Here is a 21,089-nt window from a genome sequence, read left to right on the forward strand (position 1 = left end):
TCATTAATAATATTTTTACGTGCTAATTTAAAAAATATTACAAAAATTTTTTTTTGTTTATATTTTTTTCTTTAATTAATAAAAGAAATTGCTTTTACACGCATAAATGTATCTCTATACATATGCGAGAAAAACGTAACATGACAAAACAATAGTTAGGTAAAAATAAAATAATACTCAAGTGTCGCCTTGAGAAAAATCCAAGTCATGTATTTATAAATTTACAATAACTTAAAATATTGTTTTTAAAAATTTTAAATTTCCCGCGCTTTTTAAATTGGTAATATAGAAATTTACCATGTCTTCGGATGACAAACAAATGTCTTCCAACTCTCAGTGAATTGTGATTTGTGACACAAAACACACGTCGACGAAAAATTGTTTATAATCATTTTGGCTAGTTTTATTATGCCAGTTATTGTTGTTAATTAAATAAATAATTTATTTACGCGCTTAAAATGTCTGCTAAAAACAGAACTAAACAAGAAAAATCTGAAGGTAAGTTATTATTTATTAAATTTTTATTTTAATTGTTTACTGTGGTTCTAGGTTACAGTAAATTTATACAGTTATTAATTATTAAAGAGAAAAAATTAAATAAATTGTTATTGCATTAACTATTTTCATTATTATTTTTTTAAACTTTAATATTAAAAAAAAATATCAAATCTTTTGAAGCATGTGCTAATGACAGATTTTTTTATTCCAAGTAATTTTTCAAACTTCAATTAATAAAAAATTATTTTAACATATTTATAAAATTTTGATGATAAAGAATAATTTTAACTACTGAAAAGTTAAAAAATAAGGACTAATTATTATTCTTGTCAGGTTGATTCTGTCAAAATGTCAGATGAATTATTAATGTCACAATTATTGACACTCTTTTGTAAACAACTATCAAATCAATATTATTTAACTTCAATTTTTTTTCTCATGTTACTCATGTATTTTTTATTCACATATTTATTATAATTATTTTTTTTTTTATTATAATATTGAAAGTAATTGATATTTGACAACATTTATAAATTATAGATATATTTTATCATTGGATAAAATTTTATCTTAAATTGAAAAACTGACCCTAAGTGTAATTTTTTAAAAATATTTTCTTAGTACTAATTTATTTTTTAAATAAAACAAAAAATGTGTCAGATGTCAGCTGATAGAATCTAATTTTCATTAATTAATTTAATTTAATTTTTTAGATGTCATAGCATACAGCGAAGGTGCTGTAAGAAATAATGCAGCAGTTGTTGAATACTGCAAAATATCAATGTCCGCGTTATCCGGTGGAACTGCTGGTTTATTGGGACTAACTGGTCTTTATGGTTTTGGTTTTTATATCTTTGCTGTAGTAAGTTTATGGGTAAGTTTTATTTCTTATTATTATTTTTAATTATCAATAAACTAATAAAAATTTAATTTTTTAGGGAATGTTATTATTTAAAGCTAGAGGAAATTGGAAGAAATATTTTATCAGTCGTTACAGTTTGCTGACAAATGGATTTTTCGGCGGTCTATTTGTATCCTTAATAAAAAAATTAATTAAACAATATTTATCAATAATAAAATTTTTTTTACAGCTTTAAATATTTTCCTTAACAAATTTATTATCATCTGCAGACGTACATTTTATTCTGGACGTATCCTTTCTAATATTTATTAATTAATTCTAATTATTTTTTTATCTTATTAATTAAAAATTATTTTCCTTAATTAAAATTATTTAAACAGATTCCTGTACGGCATGGTCCACGTCTATTGAACCCTAGATAAATTTTGTAAATAAATCGCACTTATAACGATGTTATTATGAGTGACTTTACACTTTTACACATTTTGAATTATCGATGTTGATGTATAAGAAAATAATATATTTAAAAACTATTGAATAGCATACTATTTATTAGTTAATTATAAAATTATTAATTATTTTCATTATAATACATCAAATTTACAGTTAATATGTTTGTAATTATTAATTTATTATCAAAGAAAGTCAATCAAACACGTCAATATGACAAATTTAATTTAATGTTCAATTTGAAGCTTTGTACTTGGCATGCATGTAATACAGTTAATAAATATCTAAATGTTTGAATGTCATGGCAGCTTTTTTTAGTGACAATTTATAAAAAAATATTCCAATGATTATAAAAATTTTTTTTATTTAAATTTTTGTTTCTGAAACTTCAGCAACTTGATTTACACCTGAATTTTCAGCTTCCGGGTCGCCTAATTCAATGGTGTCTATTTTTTTAGCTTGGTCCACAAGATCAAGCTCGTCTTTGCTCAAATGATAAACTATCCCCGCGCCGAATCCGTCTCCGAGGACATTTACCGAAGTCCTCAGTCGGTCTCTGAAATAAAAAATTTATTGATTCAATAATTTATATAAAAAGTTTTTAAAAAAGTGTTGAAAAAAATGGTAATTATTTACACGTGGGGTCAATACCATTCTCGGCCATAATTTATGATAAAAAATGTGAAAAAAAAAAATCAAGATCATAAAAATTTGAAGATAAGTAAAATTTTTCAAATAATTTTTCCAACAATTTTTTTTAAAATAAAACAGATAACATAATTATTTACAGTAACCAATCAACAGCAAATAGAAGAGAAACATCATTTGTCGGGAGTCCGAGTGCTCCTAATACCAACAACATGGTCACCAGAGCAGAACTTGGAATACTAGCAGCTCCAATACTCGCCAGCGTAGCGGTGAAACTTTAAAATCAAACATAAAATTCATTTTATTTCTCATTAAATTCACAACTGAAAAGTTAATATACCTAACGGTGATAATGTCTCCAAAGCTCAGAGAAATTCCGTTTAACTGGGCAATAAAAATAGCAGCGATCGCTTCGTACAATGCTGTGCCGTCCATGTTTACGGTAGCTCCCACAGAAACAACGAATCGTGTAACGCGAGCGTCTATTTTATTATTTTCTTCCAGACATCTGAATGTTATTGGCAATGCAGCTGCACTGTAAGTTGTTCATACGATTATTTATTTAGTAAAATAAAGCTTTATTTATTTATAAATTGTGATTTTAATACCTAGAAGCAGTCGCGGCAGCAGTAATCCAAGCTTGGATCATTCCCTTAAAATAAGTCGCTGGATTTCTTCTCGTAATGATCCAGAAAATCAACGGCAGAGTAATGAGACCGTGAATTGACAAACCAATCGCGACAGTGATCATGTAAAATCCCAGCATTTGGGCAGTGGATACTATGTTGTCTATAGACATCACTTTGCCGGCTATCAGACACATTATTCCGAAAGGCGAGTACCTAATGATGTTTGATTTAATTTTCAGAGTTTTTAAAGATATAACAAACTTCTTAAAGATATAAGCTCATCCCGATGTCACACTCATCAAGAGCTTTCATTTGAGTACCCACATGCATTTTGATATTTTTTCATATATATATATATATATATATATATATATATATATATATATATATATATATATATATATATATATATATATATAAAATATATGAAAAAATGATGTGGATACTCAAATGAAAGCTCTCGATGAGTATAATGTCGGGGTGAGCTTATATCTTTAAAAATGTCAATAGTTCACGAGATACAAGGTCATTTCAAGTAATAAAATAGATTACCAGATTATGACAAGATGAACGATTTTCATGATTATCTCATTTAGCGCGCCGAAAAAGTCAACCATAATCTGGGCTTTGGGCCCCAGTTGGCCAACTAAGACACCAAAAGTTATGCAAAAGACAATCATCCCCAAGACATTGGTACCGTCTTTGTAAATTAGTGTCCGTTCGATTACAGTTTCGCTGTTGTTCATTCGACCGAAAACTACGATCACTGGTTTTTTTATATACGTAGTCTGGGCTTGTTGAAAACTCGCTTGGATTAAATTTTCTGGGACCATGTTTCTGAAAAAAAATAATATACTTACAATCATTTGGTCTTGTCATCACAATTAATGTTTTTAATTGTTAAATAATTAAAAAAAACTCTTTTTTATGCAATTAATACCGTCCAATGTCTAAAAGAGCGTCTAGAGTTGAAACTTTAGAAGCATCTGAAAAGGCAGAAGTTGTTGATACGGAATTTTTTATCAGCGGGTCTCCAGGATGAATTGCAAGGACCACGGCGATACCAACTATAGCTGCTAACAATGTTGTCACTGTATAATAAGTCAGCGCTCTGTACCCCATTCGTCCAGAACTCCTAGGATCCATGTGAGCCATTCCTTTAATCAGTAAATTTGTAAATTTTTTATTAAAAAATTACTTATTTAATGAAGTAATAGAAGATTGAATTATTACCAGTAATTAATGAAGAAATAATCAGTGGCAAAATGAACATTTTTAGCAGACGCATCAAAATTTCTCCGGGATAATTTACAAGCATAATTGTGTCTGGCGATAAATTGGCTAGACGACCGAGAAATCCCAGTCCCAGCCCGCTAAAAACTCCAATTACTGTCAGCACCAGCAATAAATTCATCGAAAACCATTTTTTTAACTGAAATGATTTATTATTGTAATTTTTAAGTTATAGTTTATAATTATAAATTTATTTTACTAACTGCTTGGTATTTATTGGACTTAGATTCATCCGAATCAGGATTTTTTTTTTCTTTCTCCCCTGCTTCAACATTTTGTCTGAAGTTAACAAGTTTGATTACTTAAATATAAATCAAGTAAATAATTATATTTTTTTGTAATTACATACTGCGGTTCTGGAATAGATGCACCTCGTAAAACAGCAACTGCTCCAGTAATTCTTTGCTTCAAAGACATTTTTTATTTTTATTTTATTTTTTATATTTTTAGAAGAAAAATCGAGTGTTTTTGTTATCGCACAAAATTAATGAACATTTTAGACCAGTTTTAACAGAATCACATCCTAAAATTCAATTAATTTTTAATAAATTAACGAATTGATTTGATTATAAAAAAAATTATTTTAAGTAGTAACTTTTGAAATTTAATTAAAAATTTTTATAATTTATTTTAAAACATGTGGAAATTAATTATAATTTCTCAAAACTTTAAGATTGCTGTTACTACTTGAAATAAACTTTTTTCGCAGAAAATTTTTGATAAAAACTGAAAAACTCACTCATGTCTGATACCGATGCAATTCCAACAAAACTTAATAAAAAATTAAAGACTTGAGGTAACTTTTAATTTAGAATAAAAATAGCTCATCTGAGTTAATATTTAATACTTAAAGTACCTAAGCTGAGACAAAAAAGCTTATCGTGTCGTTTGGATGTTCAATCAGTCAGCTAAAGTGGTTCATCCAGGATGCGGAGCAAAGGGGCCGGGATTTTACGAGGGGGTCATCGTCGTGGAGAAGGGACTCACAGGAAAACGTCATTTATTGAATTATGCCATAAATCAGGTGGCTGGGTATCGTCTCTTATTGCAATAAAAATAAACAGCCTGTTAAATAGGACATTTTATCTCCAAGCCTATAAATATCATCAAATCCCCATTAATAATATTGTAGTATAGTAATGTCTATTTATTGACATTGGATCAAATCTAGGACACGGTAGCACCAGACACATCAAATTTATCCATTAAATTGTTATCATCCACTTTCATTATAAAAAAGTATTTTTTTTAATTTCTACAGATTCTTTAATCTATATTATTAAAAGATAATAAGAAAAATTTTGTTTCCAGGACAGTTATATAATGAAATCGGTTTTTTTAGTGAAATTTAGTGTCATTGCAAAAGTTTTGATTTAAATTTGTGCCTTTTCAAGGTTTTATATCATTCTCACCGATAGTCAATTTATTTAGGCTGCATTCGAAAATACTCTATCTCTTGATACATAATTAAGAAATGACCTTGTATCTCGTGAACTATTGGCATTTTTAAAGATATAAGCTCACTCCGACATTACACTCATCGAGAGCTTTCATTTGAGTATCCACATCATTTTTTCATATATTTTATATATTTATATATATGTATATATGAAAAATATATAAAAATGCATGTGGGTACTCAAATGAAAGCTCCTGATGACAGTAACATCGGGATGAGCTTATATCTTTAAAAACGTCAATAATTAAGAAAGTACGGTGCAATTTATCAAAAGTTATTATTTAATAAAGCAAAATTTTATTTATTTATAATTCACTAGTCACGGCAGTCACATAGTAACTGCAAAAGGTTGCTAGTTTTAAATTATTGAAATTTAATACCAAAAACTTAAATTTTTTTTTATAAAATATTTTTAAATAAATTTATGAAAAAATTAAGTGTTTGTTGTTTTTTAAAAAGTCAAAAACTTTTTAGCAATTAAAATGTTTAAAAATTACAAGATTAATTTTTTTTTTTTCAATTTTTTAATTATAAATTATTTGAAGTTTATAATTTTAACTGTGTCAGTTTTTAAAACTTAAGAAAAATTGAATTCTTTTTCTAAAGAATTTTAAATCTCATTTTCTCATCGTAAAAAGCCGCTCGTCATGTTTTAAAAGCGCTCCCTATGCGTGAAAAAATCTGCGCGTTTATAAATCCAAACATGAATCCGCGAGTACGCATATCAAAAGCTGAAAAGTTTGCACTTTATAATAATTTATCAATTTTATTACAAGCTGTAAAAGGTTACAAAACAACAATTGATTTACGAAATGAATCTTACGTTTATGGAACTGTAGAAGAAACAGACGCGTAAGTATTTTTTTTATAAAATTTTTTTAATTTTTTAAAAAAATTTCATCCCTCATGTTGTTTTTTTAGGTTCATGAACGTGACAATGAAAAACAGTTTTTTCACGAACTCAAATGGTGAAACTGTCAAGTTTGACACGTTATTCGTTCAGTCGAGGAATATTCGATGTGTCCACATCCCTGCTAATGTAAGAAAATATTAAATTTGTTTATAAATTAAAATTTTTTATTCGAAGTTTATATGACGGGAAGTATATAAAACCCACGTGCTATTTAGATTCAAAACCCTTATTACTCGTTTTTACATCACATGTACCTAGATACAGATTATTGGACAAAATTCTTTATCTTTTCTAACCTTATTTTGGTTTAAAGTCTGTTTCTAAATTTTCTGTAATTTATTGTAACAAATTAAAGAAAAGTGAGTTTAAGTTCAGTGATTGAAAAATTCAAATTTTATGCTAATGAAAATATCAAACTTAAAAAAAAAAATTCTTATAGTAATTTAAAATATTTTGTAATATAGAAAATTCAAAAATTTATATAATTTAAATTGAATATTGTTTTTAAATTTTAAAATTTACAATTTTATTATATATTAATTTAATTATTGAAAAAATTTATTTTTTATAATATTTACATAAAAAAATTTTTAATTTAAAGTAAATTTAATTTAAATTTAAAAAATAAAAATGTAGTTTTATAAAATTATAAATTTTTAAAAATTCTATTAAATAAATTAAAATTTATTTATTTACAATAAAAAAAAAAAAAAAAAAATAAAAAGTCTGCTATTTTCAATATCATAAAAATAAATTTCAAAAATCACCAGATTTCAACGCAAATTTTTTAAAAAACACTTTAAATCCACGACCTACTAAAAAAAAATGAGTACTTTCAAACTGAGCGACTACGACTGCATCGGCTTCGACCTAGACCACACACTACTCTGGTACAACGTAACCAACATGATAGAAATGGAGTACCAAGTCCTCTCGAAGTACCTGGTGACCAAAAAGAACTACAACCCGGAATTTTTACAAAAGCCGCTGACACCAAAGGACATTGATTTTATGCAAAAAGGACTAGTTTTAGACTTCGACCGCGGGAACATCCTGAAGCCCGACTTCAAAGGAGTAATCCAACGCGTGAATCACGGAATAGCTTCACTCTCGTTAGACCAAATAAACTCGATCTACCCGAACCAACGTTGGGAGTCTCGATGTGTTTATCAGCAACCCCCTGGATGTCTGGAAAGGACCTCACTCCAAGATGATGAGAGCTCTGATGGATTACTACGACATGCCGGCTTCTTTGACGTTCGCAAGAGCTGTTGATGACATAGACAGCAGAAGTGGCGGAAAAACAGAAAAGTACGAAGCATGGAACGATGTTACTGAAGCTTTGATGAACATGTACGAGAGAGGACAATTTAAAAAAAATCTTGGAGAGTATTTTGTTAATTTAAAGACTAATCCCGATAAATATCTCAGAAAATGCAGCCAAGAAATCGTGAGCTGGCTGAAGGAGTTGAAAAAAAACGAGAGTTACTTTTCTGGTGACTGGATCTAATTTAGACTTTGCTGATTTTACGGCCACGCACACGATCGGGGAGGACTGGAGGTCTTTGTTGGATGTTGTGGTATGTTTTGCCAAAAAGCCGGGATTTTTTACCGCCTCAAGACCGTTTCTAGCTCTAGAAGGGTATGAAGAAGCCCAGGAAGTAAAAGGCGATGAGTTGACTCGGGGAGGAATTTATTCTCAAGGAAATTGGAAGGAATTAAAGAGCTTGTTTGGTAAAATTACCGGAAAATCAGAGCCGAAGTGCTTGTACTTGGGAGATAATTTGATTCAAGACGTCTTTGTGCCTGCTGGACACGCTGGCTTAGATTCTGTCGTTGTCAGTGAAGAGATGCATGATGAGGGCATGGATCATATCACTCTTCCTCACTCAGATGCTGAAACTATGGTGTCTAATTATTGGGGCTCTTATTTTTCTGTTAAGGTTAATAATAATAGTGGAGAAGAAAAATATGAGAAAAGCTACTGGAGTTTTTTGATTGAAAATTATTCAAAGCTCTGTATTCCTTCTATTAAACTTATTGCGCGCAATCCGTTGGATAAAATTTATGAGAGTTTTGATAAAAATGATTTGACTAGACACGGATATTATCCGGCTAAGCCTAATGGTCTTTTTTGATTTCTTGAATTATACTTGACTCCAGGTAATTTCATCAATAAGTTTTAGCGTAAATAAATATATTTGGTTTGTATATTTTTTTTTTATTTTTGAAGAAAATTATAAGGAGTAAGTTTTGTTACAGATATCCATAGTTCCAGCAATTAGCCGACAGTTATCGTTACTAAGAGAACCAAAGCAGCAGTCATTAAAGGAACAACGTCATCGCACATTTAAAATGAAAAAAATGTTGGATAAACAAGCTGAAGATGATGATTTGCGTGAGCAACTCCGAAATAAAGACTTGGCCGTGCCTTCTACTAGCAAATAGCAGTATTACATATTTTTTTATAAAAAAAAATTATTTTTGTGGCTCAATAAATATCAGCATGGTTTAATTGATTCTTAGTTATTTATTAATCAGCATAACAATACACAACGGTAATAAATTTTATATAAAAATACTGGTGGACATAAAAATCTGAGATTTTAAAGTTTTACTATACTGTTAAAGAAAAAAAAAATTTTTTTATAAAAATATTTTAGAAGTCAATTTCCGTGACGATATTGTATATTTTTAATACTATAAAATCTAGTAAAGTAAAAGACTCAGTAATTTTATTCTAATTAAAAAAAATTAAATGTTCTTAAAAAATCAATTATCTTAAAATTTATAATTCAAAAATTATATTTATTAATTTATTAGAGTTAATTTGTTTTTTCTTTAATTAAAATAAAATTGCAAGTGTCAATAACTAGGCTAGTATCAATAACCGGGTCTTTTACTTTATACTAAAATTTGCAAAATTTTTTAACAGTGTATTTTTTAGTTCCTGAGTTGGTACGTACAATTCTGCCTTGAGATATATCATTTTTTCAAGTATTGAAATATATTTTATTTGATCATTAAATGATACTTTATTTCAATAAAAGTGATATTTTTATGTCACAAAAAAAAACATGTAACAGAATTATACAGGTACTAATGCATCCAGCATAAATGAGTTTCATCGTATTAGTATCAGGATAAATATTAAGTTGAATTATAAAATATAAAATACTCAAAACGTAACAAGAACTCAACAGCCAGCTAATGCTGATAAAATATAATACATTTAGGGAATATCTAATTTAACTAAAAACTGTTCTTTTTTTTTTGCAATACGACCATTTAAATTCATTTGAATTGTGAATACTTGAAACTGCTGATTAATCTCTTTCGACAGCGATTGCGATGCCCATTCCACCTCCAATACACAATGAAGCAACACCTTTTTTGCCTCCAGTTCTTTCTAACAAGTGTAACAGCGTAACTAGAACTCTTGTTCCTGAAACAAGAATTTAAAGAATTATTTTTTTTTTAAATACAATATAATTTACAAAATAAATATTTACCAGAAGCGCCTAGAGGATGACCTAGAGCAATAGCTCCACCGTTGATATTAACCTTTTCAGGATCTAGCCCTAGCTCTTTCATGCAAGCAATTGACTGAACAGCAAACGCTTCGTTTAATTCATACAAATCAACCTGGTCCTTTGTCCAGTTGGCTTTTTTCAACTAGAGTACGATTATGATTGTCATTCGTAAGTACATAAGTGGACAATTATGTCGAAATAGTCTAGTAGTATGTAATGATAATTGTGTGGCACTTACCACCAATTCAACAGTTGGTACCGGGCCTAGACCCATAACATCAGGCTCAACGCCTCCCTCAGCAATAGCAACTATTCGAGCAAGTGCTGGAATTCCTCTTGCTTTAGCGGCTTCTGCTGACATAAGTACAACTGCCGCTGCACCGTCATTTATTCCTGATGCATTGCCAGCTGTCACGGTTCCTTCTGTCTGTATTTTTTATTTTTTTTTATTAAGTAAATTTATTTTTATTATTTCATATTGAAATATTATTTAGAATTTCTTACAATTATTTTTTTTCTAAAAATCGATTCACGTCACAAAATTTATCTCAATCTCTTAATTATATGAATTCATATTTGACATATCACGGCATTTACATGTACAAAAAAAATAGCTAAACAAACAAATTTTATCTAACGCGCAATTCTAACTAATTTAGAATTACTCCGAAATAATAAATTTAAATCAAATAAAGAATTATACTTGTTAATGTCAAGAATAATTATTCTTTACATACTTTATCAAAAACAGGACGTAATTTTCCAAGATTTTCAGCAGTAGTTCCAGCTTTAGGATACTCGTCTTGAGAAAGAAAAGTCGACTGTTTCCTGCCAGGAACTTCGACAGTTACAATTTCTTTTTTAAAGTACCCAGCAGCTATAGCAGTTTCTGCTCTTTGTTGAGATTGTGCTGCTAATGTATCTTGATCTTCGCGACATATTTTAAATCTCTTGGCGATATTTTCAGCTAAAAAAAATTTATTTTCCAATAAATCATAGATTCAGTAAAGCGCGACAGAAAAATAATAATTGTAAGAACCTGTATTTCCCATATGGATCCCAGTGAATGCGTCAGTCAATCCGTCAAACGTCATCGTGTCAACCATTGTGGCATCCCCCATTTTAACACCGTTTCTAAGATGAATTGCGTGAGGTGCCTGGCTCATGCTTTCTTGACCTCCAGCGACTACAACTTCGCACTCGCCTGCTTTGATGGATACATATCCATTGGTAACTGATCTGAAAAAATTATTTATGTGTAATATAAATAATTCATCTTTTTTTTTTCTTCTTTTTTTTTTTTTTTTTTTTTTTTTTTTCATACTTGAGACCAGAGCCACAGAGCATATTTATCAGGTATGCAGGTACGGATATTGGGAGACCAGCTTTCATAGAAGCTTGACGTGCTGGATTTTGACCTTGTCCTGCTGGCAATGCCTGAAATTTTAATTATTTTTATTATTAAAAGAGAATTAGAAAAATTTTGTTTCCAGGATAGTCATATGATAAGAAATGACTTTGTATCTTGTAAAATATTGACATTTTTAAAGATATAAGCTCATCCCGATGTTACACTCATCAAGACCTTTCATTTGAGTACCCACATCAATTTTTCATATATTTATATATATTATATATATGTATATATGAAAAATATATGAAAAATTCATGTGGGTACTCAAATGAAAGCTCTTGATGAGTGTAACATCACGATGAGCTTGTATCTTTAAAAATGTCATTAGTTAAGAAAATATCGTACAATTTAACAAAAATAATTATTTAATAAAGCAAAATTTTATTTATTTATACTTCACAAGTCACAGAAGTCACATAGTGACTGCAAGATTGCTAGTTATTTATAATTGAAATAAAAAAAAAATTATAATTAAAATAACATACTTGACCCATAATAACTTCAGAAACATCAGAAGGTTTAAGATTAGCCCTCGCTAAACTTTCTTTTATGACAATACTGCCTAAATCAGAGGCTTTAAGTGTCGACAGTCCACCGCAAAACGATCCTGCAATCAATCAATCAATCAATAAAAAATAAATGAGTCAAATTTAATTGCTACTTATTTTTATAATTTTTCATCCACAAAAATGGGTAGTTAATTTGCCCTAACGGTATTTTCGAAAGTAGCACCAGGTTATTTATCTGTCAAATAATCATTAACTCAGATAAAAAATATTTTTAAAAATCTCCGTTTAATTATGGTTAAAATTAGAATTCCTATCTCGTTACAGGAATAATCAGCATTTAAATTTTAACTTGCTAATATAATTTTTAAAAAATTTTTTCAACTTAATAGAGTAATTTATTTACCTATTGGAGTTCTAACAGCAGACACAATAACCACTTGTCTTCCAGACATTGTTGGTGTCTTTATTGTTAATCAAAAAAATAATTACTTAAGGTGATTAACAAAGTTGGTTTACTTTTCTTGGATTATTTATTTATATTGAAGCGATGTACCGCCGATAAATAGCGGAAGCCACGTTAACGTCAACGTTTGGCTCGCTGGATCTAACGCAACTGATTATTTTACACCAACCACGTCTACCTTGTCTCCATCTCCATCATTCGTTCCTACAATATATACACACATATAAATATCAATATATTATACATACATTTTTTTTTGTAGAATAATACTCAACTATTGCGTTAGATATTTTAGAGTTGATAAGATTTTCATGTAAGAAATTTTTTTGTAGATTATTAAAAATTGACGTTGATTTTTATTGAAAAATTTAAATTGTTATAAAAAATTAAAACATAAAATTTACTTAAATTTTTTTTTTTAATTTTAATTAATTAATTTACTTTTTTCATTAAATTTTTTTTTATGTAAGCAAATTTAATAGTATTTTTTTTTTTAATTCACACAAAAAAAAAAACTACTAATTAAAGTACTAATAACAAATGCATAATTTTTTATTTATAAAAATAATTTGCATGTAAAAAAAAATAAAAATTAACACATATATTTAAAAAAATTTTTCACTTTTAAAAACAATTTTTTTTTCCATGAATGTTTCATTTATTTTATTACAATAAAATATATGACACTGAAAATGAGCGACATAAATTAATTTAGCAGCTATTTATTAATTTTTAAAATTTTTTAACAAATAAATTATAGCAAAAATAAATGAGAAAAAAAAATTGAAGTTTAGAAATTGGAAAAAAATAAAAAATAGTTTTTCAGGAAAGATTTATTTGTTAAATAAAATTAAAAAATTCTCAAGTGGCTGCTAACTTTAACATCATTTAGCTGTTACCAGATTAATTTTTAATTTTATTAAACAATTAAATTAAATATGAAAAATTATTTTTAAAAAATTGAATTTCGTTGTTTTTAAAATTTCTAGATGTCAATTTTCTTTCCTCATTCTTTTGCCACAATTTGTTTGTAAACAAAAGTTCTAAAAATTATCAAATATCTGCTAAATTAATTTTCATGAAACTTTTTAATAATTAAATTGCTGTAGGATTTAAAAAAAATTTTTTAAATCTGTCAACTTTAGTGTTATTATAAAAAAAAATAAATTAAAAAGTTTCACATGTGAAAATTAATAAAAATAATTAAGTGAAAATTTTTACAAGCACTTTTTTTTTATTGTAATAGATTTAATAAAAAAATTTTTTAAATTAACAGCTGACGGCTAACTTCAGTATTTTAAAAAATAATTTAATACATCATCTAATTGATAATCAAATTGTTTACTCACAACCACAAAATATTTTATTTACAAATTATTTCCAAAACTCTGGGTGAAAAAATTGTCCGTTACATCCCTGAAAATTAGTACCAAAATATTCCCCGCAGGTGGCGCATGCGTCGCGGCAGCCAGTGCGTGTTGCAAATGAAACTTCTCGGTTTGTTTTTACCCGTCGTGCATTGGTAGTTTAACAGTGGTTAGTAGAATTGTGTGACCAACCAGTGACTGGTGCTAAGATGGCTGACAATAAGGAGGAAAATAACGAGCTCGCCAATAATCGAGGTAATTTATAAAATAATCACACGTTTGTAACAAATGACTATCAGAAACAATCGCCCGATCACCAATCACCCGTTATATAATAAAACAACAGCTCTGAGGTGGTGCATTGTCTGATAAAAAATATCGCCATCTGCACGTTTGATCTCCGGGTCAACGGGCATGGAGCCTCGCCGATTTTATATCAAGTTATTAGAGCTATATTTTTCCCGCTAATCAATCTTGTACAGTAGCTTAAAAAATTACAAGTTATTTATTTAGAGTGACAGGTTTTATGCAGGATTATTGTCTGTCAGGTCGTTGAACGTGGGAGACTTTTTTTTTGACAGCCCTAGATCAATGTGGGGGAATGTTGTAGCCAGATGAACATATCACCACCCTCTGTCTATCATTGCTACTACTATTTCATTGTAATTATATTTTTTTTTTAATTTCATACAAAAAAAAATTTTTTAGCAATTCTTTACTCATTTTTCTATTTTTAAAAGTGAATTTATTTATCAACAATGGAAATTTAATTAAGTTGACAGAGAATAGAACCAAGTTCTTAAAGTTTTACTTGGTATGAATGATTGTTGGAAATTTTAAAAATTTGATTTGTTTTTTTAAACAAATTTTCGGACATAACTGTCATCGTCAAGATAGTAATTATAATCAATGAAAATTAATTTAGCAAATATTTGATAATTTTAATGACACTGAAATTGGCAGACATTAAGAATTATTTTAAAATTTTATAATAATGCAATTATTCTAAAAAAAAATTAAATTAAAAAATTCCACATGTGAAAATTAATAAAAATTACAAGTGAAAATTTTTAGAAGCATTTTTTTTTAATATAATTGATTTGTTATTAAAATTTTTAAAATTGACAGCTGACGGCTAACTTCAGCATTATTAATTTTAAGAATTTTTTTAACAAACAAATTATGGTTAAAAAAAATTGACATGTAGAAATTTACAAAAATAAAAAATCCAATTTTTTAAAAATTATTTTTAGGAACAAATTTATTTATTTATTTATTTACAGTTAAAAATAAATAAAAAATAAGCTAACTTTAATGTAATTTATGATTATAATGATGGTTTTCGGAGGTAACTTTTATTCTTTCTCTTTTTGATAATTAAATTCAATTCGATGCCCGAATTCTCTATAAATATATTATATAGTATCGTACTATTTAGCGTTAACAAGCCGACACATGTGTTCATAAACCGCGTCGAGGTATTATGGCTGTCCTGGTCCTGGCTGCCGTATTTTTATCCTCCCTCGTGAATTAAACTGAGAAAAAAAGAACCGGGTGTGAAAAAAGAATGTGCTAAAAAAATAACAAGTGTAATAGTTAGTATACTTTAGTAAAGTATAAGAGTTTAAGTTAACGTGTCTACACTTTATTGTTTGGAGTAAGTTGCTTCAAAGTGCTAAAATTCTTGGTCACAAATTTATTCTATAAATAGATTAGACCTTCCATCATTTTTGTGTTTATAAAGATTTTATTTTATGGTGAAAAAATAATTTTTTTTATATATCGTTCAATAATTTTCTATTAAAAGGTAAAAAAAATTATTTATATAATTAAAAATGATATTTTTAAAAATGAATAATTTCTTGATAAATTTTTAAGAAATAGTTTAATGTCTTAGCTATTTATTAAAAATTTTTTATCAAAGATTTTTTTTTTCACTCCAAATAATATATTTACTGATATGAAACCTTAATCAATAGATATGACTCTAAAATAAATTATTACCATTATATTTTTATTACTTCAACTAAATAAATATTAAAATACATTTTAAAAAAATAAAATTCTACAAGTTAATTAAAAAAAAATTATTTTTAAACAAAATTATTAATTTTCAACTAAATTGAAGTGTCAATAAAAAAATCATAAGCAATTGTAATTACAATGAACATTATAAAAAAATTAAAATTCTTTTTATAAATCAAAAAATGTTACCATAAATGAATAGTAAATTTATTGACGATGTTTAGTCGTATTTATTTTTTAATAAATTAAATTTGACAATTGATTCGAGCAATTGTCGAGTCTTAGAATCAATTTATCGTATCATGACACATTTATATTTTTTAGTTTGTTTATTTCTAGTATGAGAGTACGAGAACGATGACAATGCAAACTAAAAAAAATTATATTTATATTAATAATTCGCAGTTCTGCTGTTGGTTTATTGTGTAGTACACATGTGAACTTATTACTAACTACTGGACTGGGATTGTTAGTGCGATTGTTTGTAATTATTTCAAAATGAAACTAACATTAGCTCACGGTCGTACTTAGCTCGGCCACCATTCATCAGTATATGAGTTACTTTTAAAAACTCTGCGGAGTTTGTTTTTCTTTCGGCATATATTTGTATTTTAATTTCTGGTAATTAATTCTGTTTGCAAGAGTGCGCCCTCGCGTGATTCATGCAAATAATTTACTGCATAGATATACTTTACTCAGTACTATTCTAATTTGATTTATTGCCTGGATTTTATTTTTTTTTGAGAGAGATTTTACTTATTTCAAAATGTATTTATTTAGATTGATGATGTAAGGTCAGGCTTTTGGAGTTGATATTTTTAGTCATTTTTATATAATAAATTTTTCAGAGGAAATTTTTTAGATCAACAATTAAAATACTAGCAATCTTGCAATCACTATGTGATTGCCCTGATTTGTGAACTATAAATGATCAAAATTTTGCTTTATTAAATAATGACTTGTTAAATTGCACTGTACTTTCTTACATATTGACGTTTTTAAAGATATAAGCTCATCCCAATGTTACTCTCATCAGGAGCTTTCATTTGAGTACCCACATGGCATTTTTTATATATTTTATATTTATGGTATTTGTGAAATATATAAGTATATAAAATATATGAAAAATTGATGTGGGTACCCAAATGAAAGGTCTTGATGAGTATAATGCCGGAGTGAGCTTATATCTTTAAAAATCTCAACAGTTTAATAATTTCACTAAAAAAATCATAATAAAAAATTAAATAAATTTTCTATAATTTCATTACAAAAATAATTATTAAAAAAAAAAAAAATTCCAAAGTATTTAAAACTTTTTCTTACGCAATTGTCCATATGTTTCATACAATCATTGACTTGATATTTATCCAAAAAAACTTGACTGGTCTCATCATGATTTAACATTTAATATAACAAGACATTACGTTGCTCAAAGACGTAGCTTGAAGCTAATTTAAATAAAAAATAAAATTCAACAAAAGTTTAAAGCCAAGTTAAAAAACAATCAATCATAATCAGAAGAAAATTTAAGGAGTGTGTAGCATAAAAGGGCGTAATCACCAGTCTGTGACCATAGAAGTATAGTTTATTAGTATACATATATAAGGTTACGGTTGCTGGGTTTGGTGTTTCCGGTAAATCTTGGGAAAGTTTCACGACACTATTCTCCTAATTTATATCAACATCAAAATTAACCTAATATTAAAACGCATTTCGCTGTAAATTATAAACAATAAAAATCTTAAATTTTATTAGATTACTCTGTTGTTGACAATTAAGTGAGCCTGTTAGCATGCGCGTCGAAAGTACCCAAGATTAAATTGATAAAAAGAAATTTAATAAAGCACAACTAATTACCGTGAAAGTTTTTAATAGTTAACAAGTGAGTTAATTATTAGACTGTTTATTAACAAATTAATATTTCTAATTTCTTGATGCTCCGTTTTAACATTCATAAACATATAAAAATATTTTTAAAATTTAATTATTTCACATAAAATAATTCTCTCTTATTTCCTGTAATATTTATTTCACAAAACGTTTTTACTCAAGTTATATTAATATTTCCGTAATTTCCGTCAACCGCGGCAATACAACCAAATAATAATAAGACGTACATGCACCACATCACGTGCGTTTATTTCGCGTAACGGAGGATAACCGCAAGCTCGATCTGCGCTCCTCTAAATAGCAAACAGAAAATCTAACCGGCAATTTAAGTCTTGCAGAAAAAAAAAATAAATAAGTAACGAGTAAAACACGGTAAGAAGATAGTTATTGATTTTTTTCGCTTCCACCTCTTTTCTTTAGGACAAGAATAAGAAAAGACGTCTCGTAGGCGTTTTTTAAACCGAGAATCTAATGATGGAAGATTGGAGAAAGGCTATGGCTGCTTATAGAATAAATAAAAGTCATATTGTCTATGCTTATTATTTATTTATATATTTATAAAGATATATCTCGGATCTATGGGATGTAAGATAAAGATAGAGATGGAAAATAAAATAAATAAAAGGGCGCGGCGTGTTCATGTAAATTGTAACGTGAGTATGAAGGGTGTGTTCGTGTATGAATTGCATAGAATAGGACAGTGTGTATTAATATTACTGCAGTAGGTATATTGTAATATAGGATAGGATATATTGGTCAGAAGGACGCAGGTGGAATGCAACTGAACGCTACCAGCGTGGGCCTCACGCAGGTGTTATTGACCGCAATTGACAATTTCACCTGCATATGTTTAAGATTGTTTCCAATTTAGAAAGTTTTTTTTTTTTTCTTATTTTTTGGAAATTTATTATTAAGTTTTTATCGACACAATTAAGGGCTCAGTCAGGAAATTTGAAGTTTTACTGCTTTGAATATTTTATTTACGCCGTTCGGTTTTGAATTTTATGTCAAAAATTTCTCAGATAAAATAACTTAGATAAAAAAACCTGTTACTAAACTGAAAAAAAAAATTAACTTGATTCGAGAGACAAATTCTTGAACCAAGAAAATAATTATGAAGAGAGTAATTGTCTTGAATCAAGACGAAAAATTTTTGAATCAAGTAAAATTTCTAAATCAAGAAGAATTTATTTTTCTATAAATAAATAATGTAATGTATTGGGTGTTAAAGGGTCAAACTTACTGATGATTCGTTTTTTTATGTTGATTTCATTAGCTTGACCTGTATGTATGTATTTATGTAACGGAATCTTTCAACGTCATTTTTACCGCCTTTGAAACGTCTGATTAACTTGAAAATTTTTACACGTATCTAGGACCGATGACAAAATAATTTAATTATTTTCTTCTAGTGTCCTTATTAGGATTATGATGATAAAAAATTGATTAGTTTTACATAGAAAAACAAATTTAAAAGTAGAAAATAATTTTCAACTAAAAAAAAAGAAGAAGAGTAATTAAAAAAAAATTAATTTTATTGTAAAAAAAATATACTTTTAATATAAACAAAAATTTCATGCTTTTTTTTTTACAATAAAATCAATTAAATATTCTTAAAAATATTTTCTACTCTTAAATTTAATTGTTTATTTTTTTTTAAACTCCAATTTTTTTTTATAATTGCTATCTTGTAAAGAAACCCTACTTTCTCATATATGCTTTGATATAATTTAATTCTAGTTTAGTGTATAAAGTAAGTAAGGCCTTGCATTACACATTACGATCAACTTAAAAAGATAGTCGGCTCGGAATAATAAATATGGTTATATTAATATAAGTAAACTAGTGTAGTCCGAGTTTAATGCAGTAACGTTGTATGTCGCTTTCAGTACAAGAAGTAGTATAGTAGTATAGAATTATTAAGTAGGCATACTGTAAAAATATAAAAATACATATTAGATACAGATACATAGCTAGATATACTGTTGACGTAGTAATAGCGTTTGAGTTAAAGTTTGATTATAACGGCGTGACACAGAGAGACAATTCTAGCTGGTAGTTCTTGTATCTTATATTCTTAATACATGTGTTGAATCAACTCAAATTGGCGCGTGCGTCATTAGTACATTTGTTAAACGTGACTAACTGCACTTTCCACTCTTTACTTACTCAGAGATTTACTATTTTTTATTTTTATTATTTTTACTATATTTATAGTAATGAGAAGAGAGTTTTTTATTTTAATTATAATTTTAACCATTTCATCCTTTTAAATGCAATCACCGGTACGCTCATTTTTTACATGTCATCATGTCACGTCACGTAAACTTTCAACACATCACAATACAACACAATGAATAGAAGTTAAATATAAAATATAAGCGAAGTATATTAATCCAGACAATGTACAATGTATACTAAATTTTTATGTCTACTTTAAAAATACTAGACAGTTAAATCGCGACCAGATAAACCAAGTGATAAGAAATTTTTTTAAAAATAATAGATAATAGATAATAAATAAATACAGCAGGTACATATATTACACCTCATTTAACTCGGGGTTTTTTAGTGGGGGTGATTGTTATCGGAAAGTTAGCTCTACTGGTAGGGGGTTGATTCATTCTTATCCGCTCACTTCTCACTAGGTTTCATGCGATCGCACTGCACACTACATACTACGTAATTAACTGTAACAATTAAAATTCTAAAGTTTTATATCTTTTATTTTTATCGTTTTATTTTGATTAATAAACTTTTATCGCGTGTGATTGCCAATTTGGATTTATAAAAAGTGTCCAGATTTTTACTTGTTCATCATGGTTGTCGTCATGATTTCTGGCTACGATCAGTGTGAGCTAGGTATAATTAATTTTTTTTTTTTTCCTTTTTTACAAAAAAATTAAACCCTTTTTATTACATCCAACGAAGTTTGAATGAAATAACATGAGCTGTGAAAAATAACAATAGTTTCTTTTAAATACTTAACTCATTAAAAAAAATAATAAACCTTTTAAATGTCACCTTATATTCTTATTAAAAAAAATAATTCGTGACTATGACAATTGTTTTGAAAATTATTTTAAATAATTCTTAATTATAACAAATATTAATTTAGATAAGAAGTTAATTAAAA

General features: G+C 27.6%; 5 protein-coding genes across 11 annotated transcripts in view; 3 read left to right on the top strand and 2 right to left on the bottom strand.

Annotated features, from left to right (window-relative positions):
- Positions 1-356: 356 nt before the first annotated feature.
- Emc6 (ER membrane protein complex subunit 6) lies at positions 357-2,112 on the top strand. The gene is made up of 5 exons (XM_074242887.1): positions 357-498; positions 1,212-1,372; positions 1,437-1,529; positions 1,630-1,649; positions 1,741-2,112. The coding sequence occupies exons 1-5, from the start codon at positions 459-461 to the stop codon at positions 1,769-1,771; spliced, it is 345 nt and encodes a 114-aa protein (XP_074098988.1). The 5' UTR covers positions 357-458; the 3' UTR covers positions 1,772-2,112.
- Positions 1,892-5,344, bottom strand: Eaat-2 (excitatory amino acid transporter 2). Its single transcript, XM_074242874.1, has 10 exons — positions 5,120-5,344; positions 4,730-4,903; positions 4,584-4,659; positions 4,321-4,519; positions 4,028-4,244; positions 3,640-3,924; positions 3,067-3,300; positions 2,799-2,993; positions 2,599-2,733; positions 1,892-2,366 (listed from the first exon to the last, which is right to left on the bottom strand). Exons 2-10 carry the CDS (start codon positions 4,795-4,797, stop codon positions 2,177-2,179), a joined length of 1,599 nt encoding a protein of 532 aa, XP_074098975.1. The 5' UTR covers positions 4,798-4,903; positions 5,120-5,344; the 3' UTR covers positions 1,892-2,176.
- A 2,088-nt stretch (positions 5,345-7,432) lies between these two features.
- On the top strand, positions 7,433-9,205 carry Nt5a (5' nucleotidase A). The gene is given in 4 exon segments (XM_074242878.1): positions 7,433-7,906; positions 7,908-8,238; positions 8,240-8,915; positions 9,015-9,205. Coding segments are annotated over 3 exon segments (1,311 nt in total). The 5' UTR covers positions 7,433-7,577; the 3' UTR covers positions 8,891-8,915; positions 9,015-9,205.
- Positions 9,206-9,281: 76 nt separating this feature from the next.
- Positions 9,282-13,103, bottom strand: Acat2 (Acetyl-CoA acetyltransferase 2). Its single transcript, XM_074242880.1, has 9 exons — positions 12,947-13,103; positions 12,612-12,875; positions 12,185-12,306; positions 11,610-11,722; positions 11,325-11,524; positions 11,023-11,252; positions 10,524-10,712; positions 10,265-10,427; positions 9,282-10,197 (listed from the first exon to the last, which is right to left on the bottom strand). Exons 2-9 carry the CDS (start codon positions 12,658-12,660, stop codon positions 10,079-10,081), a joined length of 1,185 nt encoding a protein of 394 aa, XP_074098981.1. The 5' UTR covers positions 12,661-12,875; positions 12,947-13,103; the 3' UTR covers positions 9,282-10,078.
- Positions 13,104-14,151: 1,048 nt separating this feature from the next.
- Positions 14,152-21,089, top strand: part of LOC141527399 (uncharacterized) — a 111,519-nt gene continuing 104,581 nt past the window's right edge. For 3 of the 7 annotated variants that reach the window (XM_074242860.1, XM_074242866.1, XM_074242870.1), the window contains exon 1: positions 14,152-14,293. In XM_074242860.1, coding sequence (XP_074098961.1) covers positions 14,248-14,293 — 46 coding nt within the window. In that variant the 5' untranslated portion in view covers positions 14,152-14,247. Of the gene's footprint in view, positions 14,294-20,638; positions 20,816-21,089 lie in introns of those variants that run through there. The other 4 variants (XM_074242855.1, XM_074242863.1, XM_074242867.1 and 1 more) reach the window with 4 other exon arrangements.

This window comes from Cotesia typhae, unplaced genomic scaffold (genome assembly GCF_013202065.1).
Source record: "Cotesia typhae breed Kobodo isofemale line unplaced genomic scaffold, CoteBio_Ctyphae contig_4, whole genome shotgun sequence".
NCBI lineage: Eukaryota > Metazoa > Arthropoda > Insecta > Hymenoptera > Braconidae > Cotesia > Cotesia typhae.

Coding starts and splice junctions, on each gene's coding strand:
- Emc6 (XM_074242887.1), top strand. CDS start 459: ATGTCTGCTAAAAACAGAACTAAACAAGAAAAATCTGAAG. Junction 1,530..1,629: donor GATTTTTCGGCGGTCTATTT/GTATCCTTAATA, acceptor TATCATCTGCAG/ACGTACATTTTATTCTGGAC. Junction 1,650..1,740: donor ACGTACATTTTATTCTGGAC/GTATCCTTTCTA, acceptor TTATTTAAACAG/ATTCCTGTACGGCATGGTCC.
- Eaat-2 (XM_074242874.1), bottom strand. CDS start 4,797: ATGTCTTTGAAGCAAAGAATTACTGGAGCAGTTGCTGTTTTACGAGGT. Junction 4,520..4,583: donor AGTCCAATAAATACCAAGCA/GTTAGTAAAATA, acceptor AAATCATTTCAG/TTAAAAAAATGGTTTTCGAT. Junction 2,994..3,066: donor GCTGCCGCGACTGCTTCTAG/GTATTAAAATCA, acceptor AACAACTTACAG/TGCAGCTGCATTGCCAATAA.
- Acat2 (XM_074242880.1), bottom strand. CDS start 12,660: ATGTCTGGAAGACAAGTGGTTATTGTGTCTGCTGTTAGAACTCCAATA. Junction 11,525..11,609: donor CTCTGTGGCTCTGGTCTCAA/GTATGAAAAAAA, acceptor TAATTTTTTCAG/ATCAGTTACCAATGGATATG. Junction 11,253..11,324: donor GATCCATATGGGAAATACAG/GTTCTTACAATT, acceptor AATTTTTTTTAG/CTGAAAATATCGCCAAGAGA.